This window comes from Rattus rattus, chromosome 3 (genome assembly GCF_011064425.1).
Source record: "Rattus rattus isolate New Zealand chromosome 3, Rrattus_CSIRO_v1, whole genome shotgun sequence".
NCBI classification, from domain to species: domain Eukaryota; kingdom Metazoa; phylum Chordata; class Mammalia; order Rodentia; family Muridae; genus Rattus; species Rattus rattus.
In genome coordinates this window covers 65103366-65126167 of record NC_046156.1, presented here as the reverse complement: position 1 = coordinate 65126167, position 22802 = coordinate 65103366, and the positions used below count along the sequence as shown (strand labels likewise).

General features: G+C 51.9%; 1 protein-coding gene across 4 annotated transcripts; it reads right to left on the bottom strand.

Moving 5' to 3' along the window:
• Window positions 1-330: 330 nt before the first annotated feature.
• Sema4a (semaphorin 4A) lies at window positions 331-21616 on the bottom strand. 4 transcript variants are annotated; one of them, XM_032898070.1, is made up of 15 exons: window positions 21529-21616; window positions 17271-17438; window positions 15418-15578; window positions 14577-14639; window positions 14253-14351; window positions 13918-14023; window positions 13097-13213; window positions 12595-12719; window positions 12296-12468; window positions 10838-10988; window positions 3799-3979; window positions 2858-2976; window positions 2600-2757; window positions 2141-2238; window positions 331-1594 (listed from the first exon to the last, which is right to left on the bottom strand). In XM_032898070.1, the coding sequence occupies exons 2-15, from the start codon at window positions 17413-17415 to the stop codon at window positions 1002-1004; spliced, it is 2289 nt and encodes a 762-aa protein (XP_032753961.1). In that variant the 5' UTR covers window positions 17416-17438; window positions 21529-21616; the 3' UTR covers window positions 331-1001. The 4 variants fall into 4 exon arrangements, with proteins under 4 accessions (XP_032753961.1, XP_032753963.1, XP_032753962.1 ...); XM_032898072.1 differs by lacking the exon at window positions 21529-21616 and adding an exon at window positions 18144-18495; XM_032898071.1 differs by lacking the exon at window positions 21529-21616 and adding an exon at window positions 17858-18052.
• Between the last annotated feature and the right edge of the window lie 1186 nt (window positions 21617-22802).

Sequence of the window (22802 nt, the reverse complement as noted above, 5' to 3'; positions counted from 1 at the left end):
GCGTGGGGAAGTGTGGAGACAGACGGACGGGGCCAGGGTGGGGGTGGCTATGGAGCACCTCCAGAAACTGTGGCTGGGGGCAGAGCTGAGCTGGAGTCACGATGATCAGGAGTGTGGGAGTGCCTGCCAGGGACAGCAGGTGTGGCAGCCAGTCTCACAGGCACTGCCGAGGCTGGTCCACACAGTCCTAGCTCTCTCTGCCTGGAGCCCAGGGAAGGGCTGGCTGGGACAGGCAGGAGCTGCAGAGTGTCACCTACAGACCTGGCCCTCCACGAAGCTATCCTGGTGGGAACTTGGCCATAAGGAAAAAAAAAACAGCACACCATAAGCTTTGTTTAAAGCTTATATCTTTTTTAATAAAAAATAAATTGTCTGTGACAAGCAGTTTTCTGAATCCCAAAACAAAGGGAGGAGGAAGAGGTCAAGGGTCAGCCACACTAGACAAGTGAACAACAAGGCTCAGATTATGCCCACCATTCTAGCCAGGGCAGAGACAATAACAATCTGTCCAAACTGAAGCAAGAAGGAAGGTGGTTAGACTTCAGAAATGACTTTCCCAAACACATGGCATGATTGGTAAGGGAAACACAAGGGGCCAACTCCATAAAGAATCTTGGAGACCCTTGGAGGAGGGAGGGCTGGTGTTCAAAGCAGCAGCTGCTTCTAGGGTGGCAGCTTTCAGGATGGAGTTTGCAGGAATGGCCCCAGCTCACTCACTCGGATGCTTGGGTCTGTCACCACAGAATGCTACACAGCCACATCTTTCAGGGTCCTGGAGAATGTTTGTTGCAGGAGGGCTCTTGGGGTCGGTCAAAATCAAAGAATCCCGTCTGTCTCTCTGCCATGGTGTGGAGACAGCCCATGTGCTTGCATAAGAGAGTCCCACAAGGGAGGCCTTACTGGGCGCTGTAGGTGGCACAGCAGGAGAGCCTCCTACCCTGGTCAGAGTGGCACCGTGCATGCCTGGCCTAGCCAACATGGCCAGCGATCCGTGTCTCAGTTTAAGCCACTTCAGCGCCCAGATGGTTGTTGTCAGCATCTACGTCGCTGGCAGAGGTCCTGTGGTCCTTGGAGGGCTGGAGGTGCTGTTCCCTGCTCAGTGGGGCCTTTTCCCTGGGGGGCAGCATCCCACAGCCCTGAACCTTACCCCGAGCCCGAAGCACTCCCAGTGGGGAAGCAAGGAGGAGAGTGAGCACTCCCAAGAGCACAATGGCCAGGAGGACAGTAACGATGAGAAAATGGGGCCAGTAGGACCGCTGGGCAGCCATAGAAGCCCCGCCTCCGACCCTGGTCAGTGGGACCTGCACTCGCTCCCGGGGAACGCCCGCCAGCTCAGGATCCAGTGCCAGGGGCTGGTCCTGGCTGTCTACCCAGTAGGAGACCACAGGGTACGAATAGCCGTTCTCAGTGGCCACGCACTGGTAGAGGCCCCCAACGCCATCCTGTGGCAGCAGCAAGAGGGAGCCATTGTAGACAGTAGAAGAGGCTTCTGGGATTTTGGCTTTGCCGTGACTCCAGTGGTAAGAGGCCAGTGCTGACAGCTGGGGGCAGGGCAGCTCCAGGATGGAGTTGGGGACTGTCAGGACTTCTTTAACTGGAGAGAAGCAAAGAGGGGGCACGTTCAATGGGGAGGGAGGGAGGGATGTGGGAGAGCCAGTCTTACTCACATCTGGTCTCACTCTGTAGCCCAGGCTGGCCTTGAACTCTCAGCAGTCCTGGAGTCTGGGATTACTGCTATGGACCCCCATGCCTGTCTGTATTCTAATTCCATTTCCACTCTCAAGCTCAAGACCCAACCCTTCTCTATCTCCAAGCTAAGCCCCAAACTAGCCCCGAGTCTTTCTCCATCTAACGTCTAACCAGATCAACCCTTAGCTTCTGAGATCAGCTGATTGGACCTGTTCAGAGAGACCTGGCTATAGGCAGCCACCAGTATTACTAATTCCAACTCAGACACCAAACCCACTTCGACCTCAACCTGAACCCTAGTGTGGCCTCCAGCTTAGTATGCCTCTCCTTCTACTGTCCGCTTCACATCCTGAATTTGGGAATTTAGATCTCAGCCTAGGCGGGTACTGCAGACAGAAGCCAAGGGGCAGAAAAGCCAGCCCTGCCTGAAGCTCTCCAGTCCCACACTCACTGAGCTGAGGGGAGCTCTGACGCCGGGGGCTCCTGGCCATGGGGCCACGGGCGCATGCCCACTCCGGGTTGCCGCGTTCCATGTCCTGCTTCCAAGTCCTGAGAAGACAAGGCAAGCAAACTCAGCTCTTAAAACAGACCAAGTTGGGGGCTGGGGATTTAGCTCAGTGGTAGAGCGCTTGCCTAGCAAGCGCAAGGCCCTGGGTTCGGTTCCCAGCTCCGAAAAATAGGAAAGAAAAAAAAGAAAAGACCAAGTTGGGGGGTGGGGGGCAGATTAAAGGGAGGAAGGGAGAAAGACTAGGTAGAAGGCAAGAGCAGCTTCGAAGCTGCCCTGCAGAAGGTCACCTGTGAGAACTGGACCCAGAGGTGCCCTTTTGAAGGGGAGAGGAACAGTAACAGAAGCTAGAGAAGGGGAAACTAGGCAGACTGTCTTCAGCCGCCGTACAGGACCAGCACTCACAGGGGAGAGCCAGACAGAAGGCTGCACAGTCTTGATTCAGGGTCCCAGGCACAGTGAGGGTCCCTGGCAAGGACACAGTCCACACAGCTCTTATAGACACTGCAGTTGGCCCTGGGAACCCTCCAGATGCCTTCAGAGAAGCCTGCGAACACTGCACCCTGGGAAAGAGAGGGAGGAGTCAGGAGCCCTAGCACCCTGGCCCGGGCTCCCCAGGTGCCTCCCACAGGAAGAGCCTGTCCTGTTCAGGTCCCTTCTCACCTGGGTGGGGGCCAGCTGCAGGTTCTGAACAGGTTCAGAGTTAGGGCTCAGCTGAATCTCCTCCACAAGATAAGCACTGCTGTTCTGAGGCACCACGGCCTTGTGCAGGGACCCCGTAGCTGAGAGACAGAGACGAGGTAGAACTTCCTCCCATCACTGTCCTCACACACCCCCCAGCAAGCTGGGCACAAGGCATGCAGGTCACTCAGTCCCTCCACAGCCCGGGGATGGAGGGGTGGTGGCGGTCTGCCTTCCTTAGTGACAGGGTCTCGTTCTGCTACTCAGGTCTCACTGTGTAGCCCTTGGCTGGCCTCACACTCACTAAGTAGACTAGGCTGGCCCAACATTTACAGAGATCTGCCTGCCTCTACTTCCCACATACTAGAACTAAAAGCATGTACCACCACTCCATGTTCTTTTTTTTTTTTTCCTTTCCTTCTCTTTCTCCCCCGAGACAGGGTCTTTATTCTACAGTTCGAACACTTGGGAGTTAGAGGCAGGTGGATCAGAAGTTCAGGGTCAATGTTAGCCACATAATAAGTAGGAGACCGGCACAGGCTTCATGAGACTGGGGGATGGGGAAAGGTTGGGGGTGGCCGGCTCCTACCCTTCTCCAGGTCACCCTTGATGCTCCTTTCAGTCAAGCATCCCTTCCCAATCACTCCTCCGGCCTTTGATATGGCTCCTCCCAGAAGGCAGGCAGCGCTTTCTAAGACTGGACTATAGATTGGGGTCTATATTCCCTGCTGACTGAAAGCTCAGGGAGAGACTGGATGTCCTGCTGTGGGACTGTGCCTCCTAAGTCCAGCAGGGGGCTCACACACTAAATACCTGTTAAATTATGAACTGAACATGTGGATGGCCTCGAAGGCTTCCTACCTCAGCCTGGGTTTGGGCCCCTGCTCTGGTCATCCCAAGTATATTCTGGAAGCCATACTCACAGGTACCCAGGTAAAGGACCACATGGCTGCTCCCGTCAAGGCCCTGAGCTGTTTCCACGGCAAGCTGTGTGTACTCCACGCCAGACTTCACCAGCAGGGGGGCTCCTACCACATGCTCATCCATCAGAAAATGGTCCTTCATGAAGGTCAAGGCTTTGTCAGAGGAGGGGCCCATGGAGCACTGGCGGAGGAGGGAAGCAGAGTGTGTCAGCTCCTGAGTGGGTGTACCCTTCCCTCTTTCTCTACCACCCCCCTTTGCCCTCTTTCCTCAGGTGGTGGGTAAACTCAGACCTCTGCGAGGTTGAAATGGCCTAATAAGTGAAAAGTAGCCAGTGTGGGGTGGGGCCAGCTCGGGGTGGACCCGCATGCCCTGTGGACTGGGTCAGCTATCTTCACCGCCCTTCTCTTCCACGCCTGCATCAACGCCAGCACGAAGCATGGTGAAGATTCCTTCAAGCAAGCACCTCGCTTTACTATGTCTGGTCCCTGGCAAGGCAGTCGGTGACAGAATGAAGGTGTGACAGAAACGGGCGGTGTGGCAGTTTTGCGTGAACTTGCTGCATGACTTGGGGGAGTTCCTCCTCCATTCTGAGTCCTCTTTCTCTCACTCATACCCGAGGGTGTTAGACCGGCTGTTCCTTCGAGGCCCTGACAACTGGAGAGAGTCTCTGCTCAAGAATTAATTAATTGCCCTTCCTTTCCAAGAGCATCGTCCTGAGGCCAGTCCCAACTGTCACCTACAAGCTGTGTGGTGTGGCTACGGCGATGTGTACTAGCACAACTTTCCTCATCTCTTTGAGACACAAACACCTGTAAAGTGAGGGGACATCTATCATCCCATTTTTGTGCCAGCAAAGAATGCGTGTGCCTATTTTTTTTTTTGCCTCCTCCTACGGAGATTTTTAAAAATATGTTTTAACTATTTCACTTTATTATTTTTTCTTTGTGTATATGTGTGAATGAGTGCACATCCATGAGTGCAGGTACCTGTGGAGGCCAGAGGTATCACATCCCTGAACCTGCCTGACATGGATGCTGGGAACAGACTCCAGGTCCTTTGCAAAAACCAATAAGCACTCTTAACCACTGAGCCACCTCTCCAGCCTCTCAAACACTTAAAAATTCCAGACAAGGCCTTGGTGAATAGCCCAGGCTGGCCTTGAACTCTCAATCTGTCTCCTGAGTACTGCAATTACAGGTGTGAGCTACCTTATTCTATGTAGTTAAGCACACAGCCAAGGAACACCAGAATCAGGGGTAAAACTGCTAACGAGACAAACTGAACCACTCAGAAAGAAAAGAAACACAAACCCAAGAGGAAGCCAGGTGTGGTGGCACATGCCTTTAATCCCAAGACTGGGAAGACAGACTGTGAGTTCAAGGTCTGCATAGCAAGTTCCAGGACAGCCTGGGCTATCTAATAGAGAGACCTGTCTCCACACTCCCCTCCCCCACGGTTTCTCTCTAACTTTATATGTGTGGGTGTTTTCCCATGCATGTCGTCTGTGTACAATGGCATGCCTGAGGCCTAGGACGACCACAAGAGGGTGTTGGGTCCCCAGGAACGGAGACCTCTTTCCAGACCCTGATTTATTCATTTATTCACTTATTTTTAACTAGAAAGAGAGAAAAAAGGGAAGAGGGGGAAGGAGAGGAAAAAACAAAAAACACCAAAGAGAAAACAAAAACAATTCAAAGAGAAAAAAATGTGAGAGAAAACTCATCCTTTTCCTGAGAGGGAGAGGGAGCTAACTTGTTCCTGAAATAGGAGGAGCCCTTACAGGAAGAGAACAGGCAGGTAGCACACACCTCCCATGGGAGGAGTAGCCGACCTCAGTAAAACAGCCAGCTCACCTTCAAGACTCTGACCAAGTCTCTAATCTGACAAGTGCCATTTACAAGAATACTGACCTGGACCTGGTGACTCAGGCCTGTAAACCCAGAACATAGGACGCACAGGCAAGAGGATCAGGAATTCAAGGTTGTCCTTAGCTAAGATGAGAGTCCCAGAACACACACACACACACACACACACACACACACACACACACACACACCACACACACACACACACAGAAAGACACACATGTACACAGACACAAGCACACAGAGAGACACAAACACACGGACACAGACACAGACACACAGACACAAACACACACAAAGACATGCACAGAGACACACACAGACACATATGTACACAGACACAAGCACACACAGAGACACAAACACACGGACACATACACAGACACACAAACACAAACACACACACAGACATGCACAGAGACACACACACACACATAGACACACATACAGACATAAATACACTCAGAGACATGCACACACAGAGATACGCACACACGCACACACAGCTCCTCTAGGGAAACTACACCACAGGAACAGCACTAGGATCTACACTGAGCATCTCTGTAGGACAAGGAAGTAAACTGAAAAAGAGTGGTATCGGGGGTTGGGGATTTAGCTCAGTGGTAGAGCGCTTGCCTAGGAAGCGCAAGGCCCTGGGTTCGGTCCCCAGCTCCGAAAAAAAGAATCAAAAAAAAAAAAAAAAAAAAAAGAGTGGTATCGCAGAGGGTGGAGCTCATTGATTGAGAACGCTTGATGATGACAGCAAACGCCTTTAACACCCAGAACTTGGTAGGCAAATCTGTTCTTCAGAACCAGAGTTTGGTTCCCAGCACCAATGTTGGACGGCTTACTGGTAACTCCAGCCCCAGGGGACCTGACCCCTCTTTTGGCCTCTGCAGGCCCCTTCACACGTGTGGCATACCCAGAAACACACACATGTCCACACACATAAACAAAAATGAAAGAGCCTAACTATAAAAAATAAATCTCAAAAGGAAAAAATATAAATTACAAGAGACTTAAAAGAACAATCTGTAGATCTCATTTGAATCTTGACTCAAGTAAACAAACCATATTTTTTAAAATCTGGGGGCTGGGTAGCTAGATGATGACAGCAAACGCCTTTAACACCCAGCACTTGGTAGGCAGATCTCTAAGTTCGAGGCCAGCCTGGTCTACAGAGTGAGTGCCAGACAGCTAAGATTACACAGAGAAACCCTGTCTCGGGGGAAAAGAAGAAGTGGGAGGAGAAGTGGGAGGCTGGGGAAATGTATGGAGAGGCTGGGGAAGTGTCTAAACCTAAGGATCTGAGTTTGGGTCCCCAGCAGCCCCATAAAAGCCAGGTGCATGAGTGCCTGCATTGCCAGTGCTGGGAGGTGGGGAGGTGACGCTCTCTAGGGCTGGCTGGCCAGCGAGTCTAGCCAATCAGCAAGTCCAGGTTCAGTGAGAGATCACTCTCAAAAAACAAGGAGAAAAGCTGAACACTGTGGACTCAGTGAGTGGGAGGCCAAGGCAGGCAGAGCTCTGTGATGTGACGGTCAATCTGGTCTAAAGAGTTCCAGCCAATCAGGACGATGGAGTAAAAAGAAAGAGAAGAATAAAGATGGAGTTACACATGAGGAAGAAACAGAGCACTGACCACTGGACTCTAACGTGCATGTACACACACATGTACACAGATATACACACAAACCTGTGTATATGTACACACAGCAAAGAACCCTTTATGCCAAGGGTTCTTAACCTCCCTAACACTGCGACTCTTTAACACCTCATGTTGTGGTGACCCCCAGCCATAAAATTATTCACTGCTACTTCATAACAGTAATTTTGCTACTGTTATGAATCATAATATAAGGATCTGTTTCCCAATCATCTTATGTGACCCCTGTGAAAGGGTCATTTGACCCCTCCCCCGCGAAGGGGTTGCAATCCCTACGTTGAGAAATACTGCTTTGCAATATCTCAGATGTTTTGGACTGTGAGTAGGGGCGCGTGTCTGTCTTCACAGCACTTGAAAGAGAGAGGCAAGAGAATTACAAGTTTGAAGCCAGGCTAAGTCACACAGCAAAGCCTCTTTCAAAAGAATAAATTAAAATAAGGGGGCTGTTGGAGAGATGGCTCAGTGGTTAAGAGCACTGACTGCTGTTCTTCCAGAGGTCCTGAGTTCAAATCCCAGCAAAATCACATATCTAAAATAAGGGGGCTGGACAGAGGCTCAGCAGTGAAGAGTACTTAACTGATCTTGCAGAGGATCTGAGTTCAGTGCCCAGCACCCACATGGTGGCTCACAGTACCTACCACTCCAGTTCCAGGAGATCCAGTGCCCGTTTCTGACCTCCTCAAGCACCGAGCACACACATGCCACACATACATACATGCAAACAGAACAATCATACCTATGAAATAAAAGTAAGTTCCAGAATGGGAGGCTTGCATTCAGACTCCATCACTCCTGCATCTCACTGCCTACTACAGTGGCACAGGCAAAATAAATCTCTCTCAAACGAAAAAGAAACCAGGAGAAACAGTTCAAGAAAAGTCTTCTGCGCTGATGTCTTGGAGATGGAAGCCCAGGCCTTGCGAGTGCTATACCCTTGTGAATGTTTTACCTACGTGTGTGGGAGCTCAAAGGAGAATGGCTCCCGTAGGCTCCTGGGTTTGAATGCTTGGCTCCCCCTGACCCACACTGGTGAACTGCTTAGGATTAGAAGGTGTGACTGGATGGGGGAGGGATGTCACTTGGGGTGGGCTTTGAGGTTTCAAAAGCCCACACCAGGCCCAGTGGCTCTTTCCTCATGCCTACAAATCAGATAGAAAGCTCTCAACTACTGGGCCTGCACTGGGCCTGCCTACCGCCATGCTTCCACCATGGACTCACCCTCTGAAGCTGTTGCAAGCCCCCAATTAAATGCTTTCTTTAATGAGCTGCCTTGGCCATGGTGTCTCCTCACAGCAACAGAATAGTGACTGAGACACAGAGCACAAGAAAAGCTCTTAAAAGCCAAGAAAATAAACAAAATGTCCAGGCTAAAGTGGTCCACTGGGCACCCAATTCAACACAGAGACCAGGCAAGCTCAGTATGGAATAAGTGAGCACTCAGGACTGGCTGGGTGGCTCAGCAGGTAAAGGTCCCTAATGGAAAGAGAAGTGACTTTCTGTAGGCTGTGCTCTGAGCATACATAATTCCAGAAATACGTAATTTAAACGGTAAAAGAGTCCAGTGAGGGAAAACAAGTTACACCCAAAAGGTTAGGTATCCGAACAGCTTAGGAAATCTCCGAAACAGGTAACAGAGTGAGCCTTGCAAAGCTTGTGGGAAATGGTTTCATGTTCCTAGCCAAACCATCTACTGTGTGAGTGGGATAAAGGTGATTTCCTCATTCAACATCTCCAAAATGTACCTGCCCATGTCTTTATCAGGACTCTATACTAAAATGAAGTAGTTTAAGGCGAGGCGGAGGGCTGGGGACAGCCCCGCTAATAGAGTTTCTGTCCGGCTTGCAGGAAGCCCTAGCTTCAGCTGTCAGTGCCGAGAGAACGTGCATGATGGTGCAGGCTTAGACTTCCGGTACTCATGATGGAGGCCGGAGGATCAGAAACTTAAGGTTACCTTCAACTCCATAGAGTTCAGGGCCACCATGAGCTACAGGGGTCCTGTCTCAAAAGAGAGAAGGAAAGAAGGAAGGAAGATGGAAAAGAAAAGGAAGGCAAAGCCACAGAATGCGTTCCAGAAACAGAAGCTATGGCCCTGGAGAGTGGCCAAGGGACACTCCGAGAAGAGGAGGAAAGGAAGCTGAGGACGGTCGCGGAGGTCAGCCATCTGGGCTGCAGCCTATCTGAGGCTTTCTTCGAAAGTGGAACTGTTAAACGAGCCAATGGTCTAACTTCAGGAGATCCAGGAAGAAGTTGAAATGAATATAAGGGCTTAGAGAAAAGCAAGCAAAAGGAGATTAGATTAACAACTAACCCTAAGAAAACAAACGGTCTATAAAAAGGAAAGGTAGTCATGGCTTCCTACCTGGCTCAGCTGTGAATGAGTCATATATACTAATCCTGCCAATATTAGAGTGACAGGGGCTGGTGAGATGGCTCTAGAGGTAACTGGATGACGGTAGATGGGGAGCCAGCTCCCCAAAGTTGTCCACTCATCTTTACCGGAGCACCCACTCACATTCACAGACAATAAACAAAAATCATATCTGAAAAATCCCTAGGGATGGGGACTGTGTTAGAGCACTTGCTAAGGGACATGTGAGGTCCTGGGTTTGATTCCCAGACCTGGGGTCAGGGGAGAGGGGGCTACCTTTTTTTTTTTTTCTTTTCTTTTTTTCGGAGCTGGGGGCCGAACTCAGGGCCTCGAGATTGCTAGGCAAGCGCTCTACCACTGAGCTAAATCCCCAACCCCAGGGGGGCTACCTTTTGATGCTCACACAGAGGTTAGACGTGCTCACACAGGGGAAGGCGGCGGGCGGGGGGGTGGTTTACAGAACTTGCTAATTTCTGAGATGCACACTGCCTTTGAAAATGACTTCAAGCTATCCATGTTGTGACGGTGAGCATGCGTTTGGACAGAGACGACAGAGAGAGCTGGGAGAGGCGGTATACACCTGTGATCCCACCCATGGGACAGAGGCAGGAAGTGAGCTTGCCTTGAGCGTGCGTTGATTCCCTGCCCCTGCTTCCTCCTGACTGCTGGGATTACAGACATGAGCCATTGCGCTAAGCCTATTTGATTCATTTCAATTATGTGTACAGATAATTCAGATTTTTTTTAAAAGTTACAGGAAAACGTGCAAGTGAAAAGCTAGGCATGAAGGCACAAGCCTGAAATCCAAGCATCTGGGAGGTGGAGGCAAGGTAACCAGGAGTTCAAGGCCAGCCTGGGTTACATGAGACCCTGTCTGAAAATAACGTAATGGGACTGAAGCTGCCCCAAACTGTGCTTGGCACGCAGCCCGTGTGCTGCTAATTCTTTGGTGATAAAGCCAGGTATTCGGTGTTCACTCAGCACTGGGAAAGAGGTGGCTCTGACAACTGTTCTGGATGTAGGGTGTTATCGGACATCTGTGGCATGTGAGTGGCTGGGCCAGGTGAGTGGGCATTTACCATGCCGTGACTGTGCTTTCCTATGCATTCTGGGAGGCTCTGGGAGGAGTGGGTGGTACTCACGCTGCCTGGCCTCGGGTTGACCTCTGAGCCCCTGTAAGTGGTCCAGCGGGAGGTTTCTTTGTTCAGCTCCTTGTACTTTCCTTTAAAGACTCGCTCAATGTCCGTGAGAGAGAAGGCACAGACTGCTGAGCTCCTGGTCCCACCAACCTGCCTGAAGACAGCCAGAGAAGGCGTTCACTGTGGTTCCTTGGCTTTGCAGTCACTGCCTCTCCAGCCCCAGTAGAGCTCAGCGGAATCTCAGCAGGCCTGGAGGGCAGCAGGGAGGCAGGCCAACCTCTGGAGGCTTCTTTTTCCCTTGTTCATGGTGATAAGGACCCGAAAGCCCCATAGAGTTGCCTAAGGCCTGGCTGGAAGCCCATCGCAGGAGCTGAAATCTGAAATCTGATTGTTTCTAATGAGGATTAATTGGGGCATAGGCCCTGGGGTGGCCCTTGCCTATCCTGCCCAGGCTGGGCTGTGCCCACAGGAAGAGTGGTAGAACCGGCTTCCTTCATGGTCCTCAGACAATGAGCCCCGACTTTGTCTCTTCTGCTGGTCTGTGTTGAACCAATATGTCTTCTCAGTCTCCTCCATACGCTGACTGGGCTCTCCATTCTCATCTCACTGATGACAGACCCTGCACAGCAGAAACCTTTGCTTCCTGATACATTGTAACAGATGTCTGAACACCGTGGTGCCAGACGGTGGCTGAGGGACCTTTGGACCTTTCTTGGTCTCTGAGCAAGGCCTTCTTCCTGTTTTCTCAATCTCAGGGATAGACTATGGCCATTAGGAAGCTGGGTGCTAAGTTTGTGACTAGTTTTCCGATAGCATTTGACCTTGACAGACCCTCTCCCTACCTTTCTGGTAATTTTCTTTTACTTCTATTTCCTAATCTAATTGATGGGTCCTGTTTGTCTTAAGACATTCTCTGGTAGCCGAGGTTATCCTCACTATGGAGCTGAGAATGACCCGCTCCTCCTCTGTCTTTTCTTCCCATGCACCACCATCCCTGACTTAGGTGGTGCTGGAGAGCAAACCCAGGGCTCTGTACATGCTAGGCAAGTGCTCTACCCACTGAGCTACATCCCCAACCCTTGTTTAATTTTTAAGACATTAGCCCTTGAACTCCTGATCTTCCTTCCTCATCACCACATCTTGCTTTATTTTATCGATGTTTTGCTTTGAGACAAGCTCTCTGTGTCGAGCCCAAACTGGGCTCCAATTCCTTAGCCTCTGGCCTCCACCTTCCTAGAGCCGAGAACACAGGCATGCACCACGATGCTCGATATTTTTGCTGATTTTTAGTGTCCGCCTTCCAGCCAGAATGAAGCTAGTCTCTGAGTGAGAGACAGTAGGATTCCCCCGGTCTGGTGATGCTCAAATGCCTTCGCAAGTAAAGCCCAGAATGTAAAGTAGGCTCTATCCGCTCCCGCCTCCCTGGAATGCAGCCCTCCTTTTCCCTGCCTTGCTGCTCACCACTGGGAGGTAAAGACTGCATAGATGCGGGGAACAGAGGGAGAATCGGCGGGCAGCAGGACCGCGTGGCGGATGATGTTGAATGGCAGCTGCCCTGGCTGAGCGCAGAGCAGCTGGGCTTTCAGGAAGGTGGTCCACTTCTTCTGCAGCAGCTTTTCACCGCCTACGTCGTTCTGCGGGAACCGGTGGAGTCAAGGCCTTGTAGCGAGTGAACCCGCCCAACCCACCTCTTCCCCATTCCCATTGGCTCCCAAGCAGCCAGCCCTCCTCCAGACCAGGGGTGGGGGATGGGGGCAGACCTTGCAGACTCGAGCCACCCTGGATGTGTACAGCTCCTCAAAGAAGTCAAACTCGCTGGCTGTCTCCTCAAAGAAGAAATAGACGACCTGGGTAGATGGGATGGCTGCCACGAAGGAGGCGTCCGCTGCGGGGGCAGGACAGACAGGCTTAGGGGATGCTCAGGGTTCCCTTGGTGACATTGTAGGATGGATTCCGAGGGCCAGGGCAGAGGTTGTCTCCCATCCCATGGCCTGTTGAGATATATGTACTTTTTTCCTTTTTGAGACAGGCTCTGACTGGCTTGAAACTCACTGTGTAAAAGGGAGGCTGGCCTCCCTTTATAGAGATCCACCTGATCTACCTCTGCCTTCCAAATGTTGGGATTAAAGGTATGGACCACCCCAGCCAGCAGGAGTACTTTAATTCATTTTCCAAAAGAGAGCTGAATGAATGAAAACAAATCCCAGACCTAGGGTCAGGAAAGGAGCTCAAACTTATGTTGAATGGGAATCAGGGGCTTACGGTGCAGCCAGCGTAGGAAGATGTCAGTCTTGAGAACAGGCTGGGATCCCAGTGTCCGCATCAGGATGGGTTCGCTGCCCAGGAAGTTGTTCATGGTGCCAGAATAAAGCATCCCATCTAAGACCAGGGAGAGGAAGGAGAAGCAAGTATCAGGGCTGCCCGCCCTCCTCAGAATGCCTTCCTACTATTCTTTCCCTCTTGCAGAATCCCACAGCAGAGCTCATACTGCCCCCCACCACCACCACACACACACCCAGCATCCTTCAGATCCCTCTGCCCACAGGCAATGGCCTGTGTAGACTTCTGTATTCAGCACTTGGCAGCCTTTCTCTGGTCCTTCCTCAAACACCAATCCCAGAGAAATGACTGACTTGTGCTCACACACCTCGGGTCCCTGTTTATCTTTTAAGTCTGCTCAAAAGGCAATAGCCATCTCCTGTAGGAAACCAGGGTGGGAGGTGTGTGATGACTCGTGGCCAGGCAGAGGCACAGGACTTTGTCATAGCCACTTCTGCTCCACACGTAGGCCATTCAGAAGAGTCATCCCTGCCATGCAAAGTGCTTAAACAAGCGGACGAACCTCAGGGGTCACCTGGTGCCATTGGGCTTTGTATCTACCCACGTGGACTTCCTTGCACCCCTTTGGGGACAGTTTCAGAAGGGGTAGTGACTGGGCTGCCTGGTTCTCCCTCTGATCCTGCCCTGGCTCTGAGGCTCCTGGTTTGCTCTGCCCCTTTCTTTGGAAAATTATCATATCTCACTTTCCTTAGAGTTACTACAAAAGGGAAGTTTCAAGACAGCCTGCAAAGCCTAGCACTCACCGACCAAGACAGCTGTGTGCTTGTGAACAGGGTCAAAGGGACTTTGACCCTTCCCATCCATGACCTTGTCCTTCAAGATGGGCAACAGGAAGGAATCTTGGAGTTCCTAGAGGGGGGAAGAGGCTGGGAGCCCAGAATGCCAGGGTCGCACGTCTGAGAGATGAGGAGCATGAGGAAGTAAAAGGGACAGAGAGGGAAATTGGTCTGGGGCTAAGAATCTTCCGAGGGTCCTCAGGGACCAGAGATTCCCAAACCTTCGGAGGACAGGCTGGGGCGGGTGTGAAGAGAGGTGGGGGGAGGGGCGCTGTGAGCAAGTGGAGTATCCGACTACTCACAATGAAGGTGCAGGCGGGGCTGAAGGCAAAAGTCCCGCAGGCATAGAGGTGAGTGGCATTGTAAGAGACCAGCACACGAATGAAGTTGAAACACTGTGTCTAGGGAGAAGCAGAGAAGTCAGGCTGTCAGACTAATTACCCGCCTCCTGGGGTCTTAGAGGATGTTCCCCCATCCAGCATCCGCAGTGGAGAGAACAGCTGAGATCAAGAAACGACAGGATAATCACAGGAACAGGTCCTCCTCCACCCACCCCTGTGGTCACCAGGGATGGTCTCTGTACATCAGGGTTCTGTCCCCTCCCCTCTCCTGCCACCTGTGTTTACCTCACTGCTTTTCTTCTTAAAGGCACATTCGTTCTTTTTTTTCTCACTGGCTGGCCAGGGTATCTAAAGTGGAGAGTTGAAAGGGGTAGATGAAAGGAAAGATCTTTGGATTTTTCTGTAAGCCACCCCCACCCCCGTCCCCCCGCACACCGCAGCTCTGATGTATAACCACCAGCAAGTGCTTAGTGATGTTCTGGTAGGCAGTCATAATGCCAATTTGATCAGGACCATAACTTCCATAGTGTTAGGATTCATCAGGACATGGCTCTGTGGCAGAACCAGATAGATCTGGAGTTCAAATTAAGGCTCGGCCACCAACTCAACTGAGCACTCTGGCTCCATTTCACAGCCCGTTGGTTACAGCCAGAATGCGTGTGTAAGTGCCTGGCATACACAGCAGTGGTTATAAACCAAACATTTCCTGGGGGAGCCTGTCAACCCCTCAGAGAAACTGCAGAGGAGGGGTGCAGATATCAGACCCCACATATGGCGAAGATCAAGAGACCACGCACTGAGAAGGAGCCATGACAGGTGACTTCTTCCTCCCCCATCCCCCTCCCCTCACATCGATGCCATGAGGGCGAGGATAACTCAGGAATCTCGGATTTCTCTCTCATAGGTGCACATCAAATTATTTGAGTCACTGATTTGCATCAATGTTTTAAATCTCCTAAGCCAGTGATTTCTGTATCAGCCATTTGAGTGGCTGATGTCACTGTGAGGCCACCGCAGCATGTCCCTTCTGTCACTGCTGATTCAGAGTGGCAGGTGGCTGTTCATATGGAAGAAGAGCTGGTCCAGGGAAGCTGCTGGCCTGGACCCAAGTCCCTGGCCTCCTCACCATGTTCCTTAGCCTTGGGATTCCTGGATTCTCGATATTCAGGGCCAAGATGGCCTCCCGAGCCCCCACATACAGAGTGTTGCCATCTCCACTCAGGAGCAGGGTGTCAAAGTCCCGGAGGCCTTTTTGTTGAAAGAAGCTGAGGGCCCTGTGCCCATCTCCTGTTGGGAGGCAGTGATAAGGAGAGGATGAGGAGGAGCTGTGAGCAGTAGCTGATCTCTGAGGCAGAGGTGGGGGAGGGTGGCAGGCCTCAGCAGCTGCGTCCCACTCCCGAGATCACTCTTCACTGGCAGACCCCCCCCCCAGTTTCCTGCACCCCCAATAGCAGGCATCTGAACTTTGTGTGCTGAGTCCCCAGAAGAGAAAAGTGCCCAAGATAGGGTAGTGATAGCTTCAGGCTGTTGCAAGGACTGGGGGGAGAGCCTGCTCAAGACACAGACATGAAGTGAGGTAGAAAATACATTCTTAGAGCTTCCAGGGACTAGCCACTACCCAAAGACTATACATGGACTGACCCTGGGCTCCAACTGCATAGATAGCAATGAATAACCTTGTTGGGGCACACACACACACAAAAAAGGAGATGATGCATTCTCAGGCCTGGAGGGTTCAGTGAGGCAGGATAAGAGAGGGAAGAGCTGACAGGTAGACACAGAAAGGGGTTCTCAACCACAAGCAGCAGAGGTAGCTGTCATTTGCCACAAGACTTATCATGGTTACAGATTCCTGCCACCCCCATTTCCTCTGTTTCCTCCCCTTGCCCTGTTATAAGAATTGCCCGTCACTAGCAGGGCTGCGGCTGAAAACGCTGCTTCCTCTGTCTCTGAGGCCCATCAGCGTGGGCATGCCGCGGTGCCACCTGGTGCCGAATATGTTGGTTAGTAGAGCATATTTGCTACCTAGCCTCATGGAGTGTATGGGCTCCTGCCACACGGGCCCATCAGCAGGGAGGAGTGAGCACTTCAGAAATTCTCTCGTGAGCACGTTTGGCCTTTTACTTTAGTCAGAGGACAACCTGGTTGTTACTGTTTTGTCCTCAGGAAATTTGGGGGCCAAGAGGACTCTGAAAACAAAATGGGAAAAGGTGCTACATAGGTTGGCCTCCCCTCAACTCTGAAGAGGGCTCCTCCTTGTTTGTCCCCTTGAAATGCAGCCTTGTTTGTGTCTGCACTCCTGTCCCACCCAGAGATGCCCTCTCTTTCTGCTGGCCGGTCCACCGCCTTTACCATTTTGCCTCAGAAGGATGCTAAGCTATAACTGTGAACCGAACTGCCTTACTTCTGTATTCGTGAGCGAGGGGTGTGTGTGTGTGTGTGTGTGTGTGTGTGTGTGTGTGTGTGTGTGTGCCAGTGCATGTGTGTGTGTGTGGGTGACTTCCCCTGGGGCATTTCCTGGAACTAAAGGTGTCAGAAGCCCAACAGCCTTATCAAGAAACCATTTTGACTGGGTGAGCTGCTAGGATCCCTTCTCCTGGTGCCCATCCTACTGGACAGGATCTGGCCTGGTGTGGCCTCTGCCATTGGCTCGGGCTTCCAGCTCCTCAGACAATCTAGCCTGAACTTTGGCTTTAGGGCTCCTGGTGCTGAGAAAGTAGTCAGGAATTTAAGGTTCCCTGCTTGGTTACAGTGACACTCGAGGGAGAGAAACTTGGCAGAGACGGGAGGGTGACAGTGACCCTTCCTTCCCTTCCATACCAACGTGTGCCTCGAGTAGCCTCCTCTTCTCCCAGGCCCCCCGAGGCTACCTGACATCTGTTTCTCCCTCCTGTTTCATTCTCTCTGGCACACTCTTCTCCTTCCTCAGCCCCTTCATCGCTACCACGCATCCATGCCGCCCAGGTAGCAGACACTTACCTGCATGGTACTTGACTCTGGGCACGGGTCCCTGCCCACCAGTCCCGGAAGCTGGTGGCAGTGACAGCAGCAGGAACAGTTGGAAGAAAAAAACACTCAGGAGACTCCAGGGGTCTTGGCCCAGGGATGGTACGGCCATGGTCATCCGGAGACAGTCACCAGATGGTTCTGAGGAAACAGGCACTTTCTGGGTTAGCCATGCTTTACCACACCCTTCCTGAGGGCCAATAGGAGATGCCTGGGGGGGCAGAAGTTCCTCTCTGGAAGGGCCCTCGGACTCTCACTTCCATGCATTCCCAGATTCGATGTTGCCTGCTGATGCCCTCTGTGCAGGGTGCTGCTGTGGCCTACGCTGTGCCTCTGGTCTCCTACTATTAAAAAACTACCTTACCATTTCTCACCTGCCTCACAGGAAACTTCCTTCTCACTCTTGCCCCTTAGTATTTCCTGGCCCTAGACTCCAGAGCTCTGATCATCTCTGGCCGTGGGCAAAGGGTTTCTGGGGAGCTAGGTCCTGTATGCAAAAGGTAGAGTCCCCAGGCTGGCCTGCCACTCGGCACTGTGACACCTCATACCCCGCTACTCACCTCAACCCAGGCAGACAGCCTACCCTCTCCCCCAGCCCCAGGGGCTCTGACTCTTGCTTAATTGAGCCCATCTAGCCTTCCTCTTAGGGGTAGGGGCATGTCAGTCTATCTACCAGTCTGGCCAGTCCTCTGATTTCCTGGGAGGGGCCGGGGCGGGAGTCACTGGTAGACTCTTAATTTCTCCAGCCCCCCTGTCTCTGTTGTCTGCCTCCTTGGAGCTCTGCATCAGCCTCCCTGTGACCACTGAATGCAAGTCCCCCTCACTCCCCACCATTATCTCACATACCCTTGAGCCAGCCACACGGAGAAGTCCTGTGTTCAAACCCTGAATCAGGGTGCCATCCAAGGCAAGGAAGGGGGTCCGGGCAAGGAAAGCAGGCTCAGCCTGGCTGGAATGGGAGCGCGGCCCTCCAGGCACCCATCCTGCCAGAGCCAGTGTGGGTTTCAGGCCAGGGAAACCAGAATTTCTACCTCGAGTTGTGACAGATCCTGGCTGGCTTGGGCGGAAGTTGGTGGATCAGGGCGGGGAGACTGGTGGAGGGGGGAAGTGGGGGTGAGGCTTGCAGGCCTTGCAGGAGACACACCTCCCTCCCTCCTTAGTCTCTCCAGAAATTAAGAGTTCCTTTTAGGCCAGTTCAGTGATGCCTTGTTTCTCTAGCACATCACTTCCAGTCTAACCAGCCTAAGCTGCAGACTCCTCTTGCTCAAGAGAGCTCAGTATGACATTGTCATTTCTATTCTTTTCTTCCCCATAGTGGGGTTCCCCGACTGCCACATACTGCGACTTCTCCACCTCCCACACCCAGAGGGACCACATTCTTGAAAGGTTACACATTTAAAGCCGGGCATGGTGGCACATACCTCTAATGTCAGCACTCAGAAGGCAGAGGCAGGCAGATCTGTCTCTGAGTTCAAGGCCAGCCTGGTCTACAGAGTGAGCTACCGGACATCCAGGGCTACAGAGTGAAACCCTGTCTCAAAACAAATAAACAAGAAAAGAAAAACACCTTACGTTTGTATTCGATTTTTCCCCCTATGGCTTTGCTTGAGGAAGCCCTAGTAATTTAATGTCTCAGTGGGAAATTCAAGAAATTTCCCATCTGAGCTCATGTTTCATGGGATACACTTTGGAGTTGAGACACCCAGCTGGAATGGTGGCTGGTTCCTCCTCCCCAAAGGTTCCAGGAAAACCTCATAACGCAGGGTTAATGAGTAACCAAGGGCTCCTGGGCCAATAAAGAGTGGTTGGGCTGCTGCCCACTCACTCAGGTCAGCTGACTTCAGGTTAAAGAGCACAATGACCCAAGGCTGGTCTACCTCCAAGACATACCCTGTCTTCATCCTAAACACAATTCTCACTGACCACTGTAGGCTATCCTCCACCCTTCGGTCACAGCTCCTAGACTGGAAGCATTCCTCAGTAGAGCCCGCTTGGCTTTCCCTTCATGCTTTTCCCTCTGTTCCCCTTCTCTGCTGTGGCGCAGGAGCTGGGCTCACACAGACTCTCCTGATGGTTACATCGGTCAAAGCTTGCTAAGACACCCCCAAACTCTAATGCTCACTGTGAGAACTCTGCGAATCTCTCTATTCTGACACAATCTCCTGGGTCTCCTTGACCTCTAGCTCAGGCTTGGGAAGCCACCACCCCAGGGCCTCTCTTTGGAGACAGATTGCCCTATCTGGGTCACAGGGAGGAGCTGTGACAGGGGAACCAGAGGAACAGCTCTAATGCCATCTCTCTACTCTGTTTCTGTCCTTGGACCTCCTCACAAGACCAAGTGGTCTCCCAGTCCCTCTGACGATGTGAAGAGCTCTCACTGGTCTTCAGGCTTCCCAACTTTAGCAGGCAGGCTCCATTCCAGTCTTCTTGCACAGAGAAGGGAAGTGCAGCTGGGGTGGCTGGACAGCCTGGTGCCCATCTACTTCAGACCTGTCTAATTCGGAAGCTCTCCCTACATGGCTGGCTCCTTCAGTCCCATCTCCTGCCCTGCTGGATTAACTCAGCTCAGAACTGCTCCAGAGGGAGTAAGCAGGCATCAGGGTGGGAGGAGCAGGGGCTCTCTTTCCTCCAGTCAGGAACCAATCATTCTGCATAATTCCTGACTGAAAGAACAGAAATCTCCCCGAAGGGAGGCCATCTGATGTCCACTTCAGCCTAGGTGCCCCTGGGTGTCACCCACTCTCACAGTGCCTTTCAGGTCAAGCTCAGAAGAGAAAGGCAGATGGGAGAGAGGTCCATGGCCCCAACAGCTGGTCTCTCTCACCCCTGAACCTCACCTGTACATTCACACAGGGCCCTGCCTTCAGAAGAGGCCATGCTGGATATGTCCTCCTGCTGTTGTTGTCTAGAGACAACATTTAATTTTTTTTTTAAAGAGGACTACATTTTCATTCACACTGGGCCCCACAAATGATGTAGCAGGTTCTGCTTCCAAGACACTCAGAGCTGGCAAGCCATGCACCCTCCCTCACTACACGAATGAGGAAACCAAGACCAGTGACCGGAAGCATCTGAGGCAGGATTGGCAGCAGGCAGCAAGCAATAGAACGGTGGTTCTCAACCTGTGGGATGCAATCCCCTTTATAGGGGGTGGGTGGGTGGGTGGGGGATGGTTCAAATGACCCTTTCATAGGGTCACCTAAGACTATCAGAAAGCACAGATATTTACATTACGAATCGTAACAGTAGCAAAATCACAGTTATGAAGTAGCAATGAAAATAATTTCATGGTCGGGGGGTCACCACAATATGAGCAATTGTATCAAAGGGTCATGGTATTAGGAAGGTTGGGAATCACTGTTATAGAGAAAAAAAAAAAAAAAGCCATCTTCCCTGCCCCTGCTCTCCCAAGCCAATTCTCCATAAGCCCTGGAGCTCAGCCTGGGGAAACCCCAGGAAATCACAGCATTAAACTTAAGCTCCTCTGTCAGATTCCAGTCCTCCCAAGTCCTCCCCTCAACCCCTAGACCACAGAGGAGAGTAGCCCCTTCCTGTGGGACTTGATCACCAAAAGTAGAGGTGGGGAGCAGGGGTGAGGAGGGATGGATTGCAGAGGGTCAGGTCCTCATCCTACCCCTTGCCACTCTGGAGCCCCTGCCTTGCACGGATTCTTTACGGAGCCAGCACGGAAGCCACCCCTGGCTTCATCAGTGACCTGGCATGTCCAGTGTCCCCAGACTCCTTCTCTTCCTAGTCTTGGGGCAGCCCTTAGGAGAGCAGGGTCTTAGGAAACAACCGTTTCCATCCCCCCTTTCAACCCCTGGCCCTGCCCCTTTTTTATGATTGTAGCAGTCAAATCAACTTACATGGATTTGAATACCTGCTGTTGGGGGGGGGTTCACTAAGGATGCCCCCACTCTGTGTCCCTAGCACCACTTACATACACACATATCTCTTCCTGTCCCTGCAGGTCTCAGCATTCTTACCAACACACGCGTACACACACACACACACACACACACACACACACACACACACACTCCATCAACCTAACCCCTTACCCAGTGCCTCTTGGGCTCCCTCTCCCAGTCTGACCAGTGCTGGAAGCCTGCGTTGAGCATTACACACAATGGTCTGACTTCTCTGTCTGCCCCTCCTCAGGGTAGAGTCAGCGCCAGACAATGGCCCGCCCCTCTGTTCCGCACTGTCTGTCGGCTCCCCTGCTTCTTACCTGGAGCTCGGGATTCCGCTGTGCTTCCCTCCCCCTGGAATGCCAGGCGCTTGGCTTTCCGGTCTCTGAGTGCCTCCTTCCCGCCACCCTCCCACCCCCATCCTCAACCCCATCCCACCTCTCTGGTCCTTAGTCACCATGGCGACCGCATCTCTAAGTGGGAGGGACTAGAATCTCCCCATATTCTTCCTCCTCCTCTCCTGTCCCACGGTGCCCCACTTCTGTGGCTCCTGGATTCTCATTTGTGGAGGCAGGACCCCAGATGTGGCAAGGGGCGGGGGATACTCTAACCCCTTGGTCCCCGCCAAGCTCCTTTGCCCACCCTCAGGCAGTCACCAGTGTGCAGATAATCTCGTGTAAAGGAGGCAAGCCCCTTTACGGCCAGTTTCTCTTCATCTCTGGCTTTCCTAGGTACTGCAAATGCACAGGCAAGATGTACCTGGACACTAGCCAACCACCTACAGCCGGAGTTTACCAACAAGGATGCATACAAACATAAATACATGTACGCAGGGGTCTCCACCAAGATGCTTAGGAAACCATCTTCATCAATAGCCTGACCTCTGCTCTTCTCAGGTTCAGGTCCTGCATTCCCTTCCTAAGCCTCCTTACTAAGATAGTGCTGTCTCCAGAAGCTCTCAACAATAGGCCCTGAGACCAACTAGAAGGGGAAAAAGTCTGTGATGTAAGAGGCAGACTTCAGAAAAGAACTTCCCAAAAGTCTAACAGTAAATAGGAACAGGAGATTAGAAACAACCGTGACCTGGATTCCTTCTTGTTTGGGAAACAACAGAGGTGAGCAGAGGTTTGGGGAAAGTTTTAGAAGCTGCCTGTTCTTGAGTTACCCTGACATCAGAACTCCTTCTGTCTCTGCAGGATCTTTCTTTAAGAAAGTGGGGGACTAAAAGAGACTGACTCTAAAGGCTGCTTTCTAGGGGTGCAGGACTCATGGGTGTAAGAAACAGGGTCTCTGGGTGCAATCTGGTGAGCTGATAACTGTGTGATCCCAGGTTGGACATTTGCTTTCTCTGACTCCCATAAGTAAAAGAAGGGCTCTTCAGGCCATGGTGAGCAGCCTGGTTCCTCTGCAGATTTCGTAGTATTTTTAGGAAAAAGGAAGTGAGTGCCCTGGAGGGGCAGCAGACTTTGATCCCGGTTCCCTTTTGAGTCTAGGCTGAGATGGGGTAAGCATTTCCTTCCAGGCTGTGATGATGAAGACACGCCTGTGCTGGTACTTTCTAGTAGAAGCGGCTTCAGCAGGGCCACCTGCGTGC

Bases quoted from the DNA above. Each gene is read 5' to 3' on its own strand.
- Sema4a (XM_032898070.1), bottom strand. From the start codon at position 17,415: ATGACCATGGCCGTACCATCCCTGGGCCAAGACCCCTGGAGTCTCCTG. The intron at 13,214-13,917 runs GTGAGTGCTAGG...CCCTGGTCTTAG, and splicing joins GCACACAGCTGTCTTGGTCG to ATGGGATGCTTTATTCTGGC. The intron at 2,977-3,798 runs GTGAGTATGGCT...TCTGTCTCTCAG, and splicing joins GGTCCTTTACCTGGGTACCT to CTACGGGGTCCCTGCACAAG.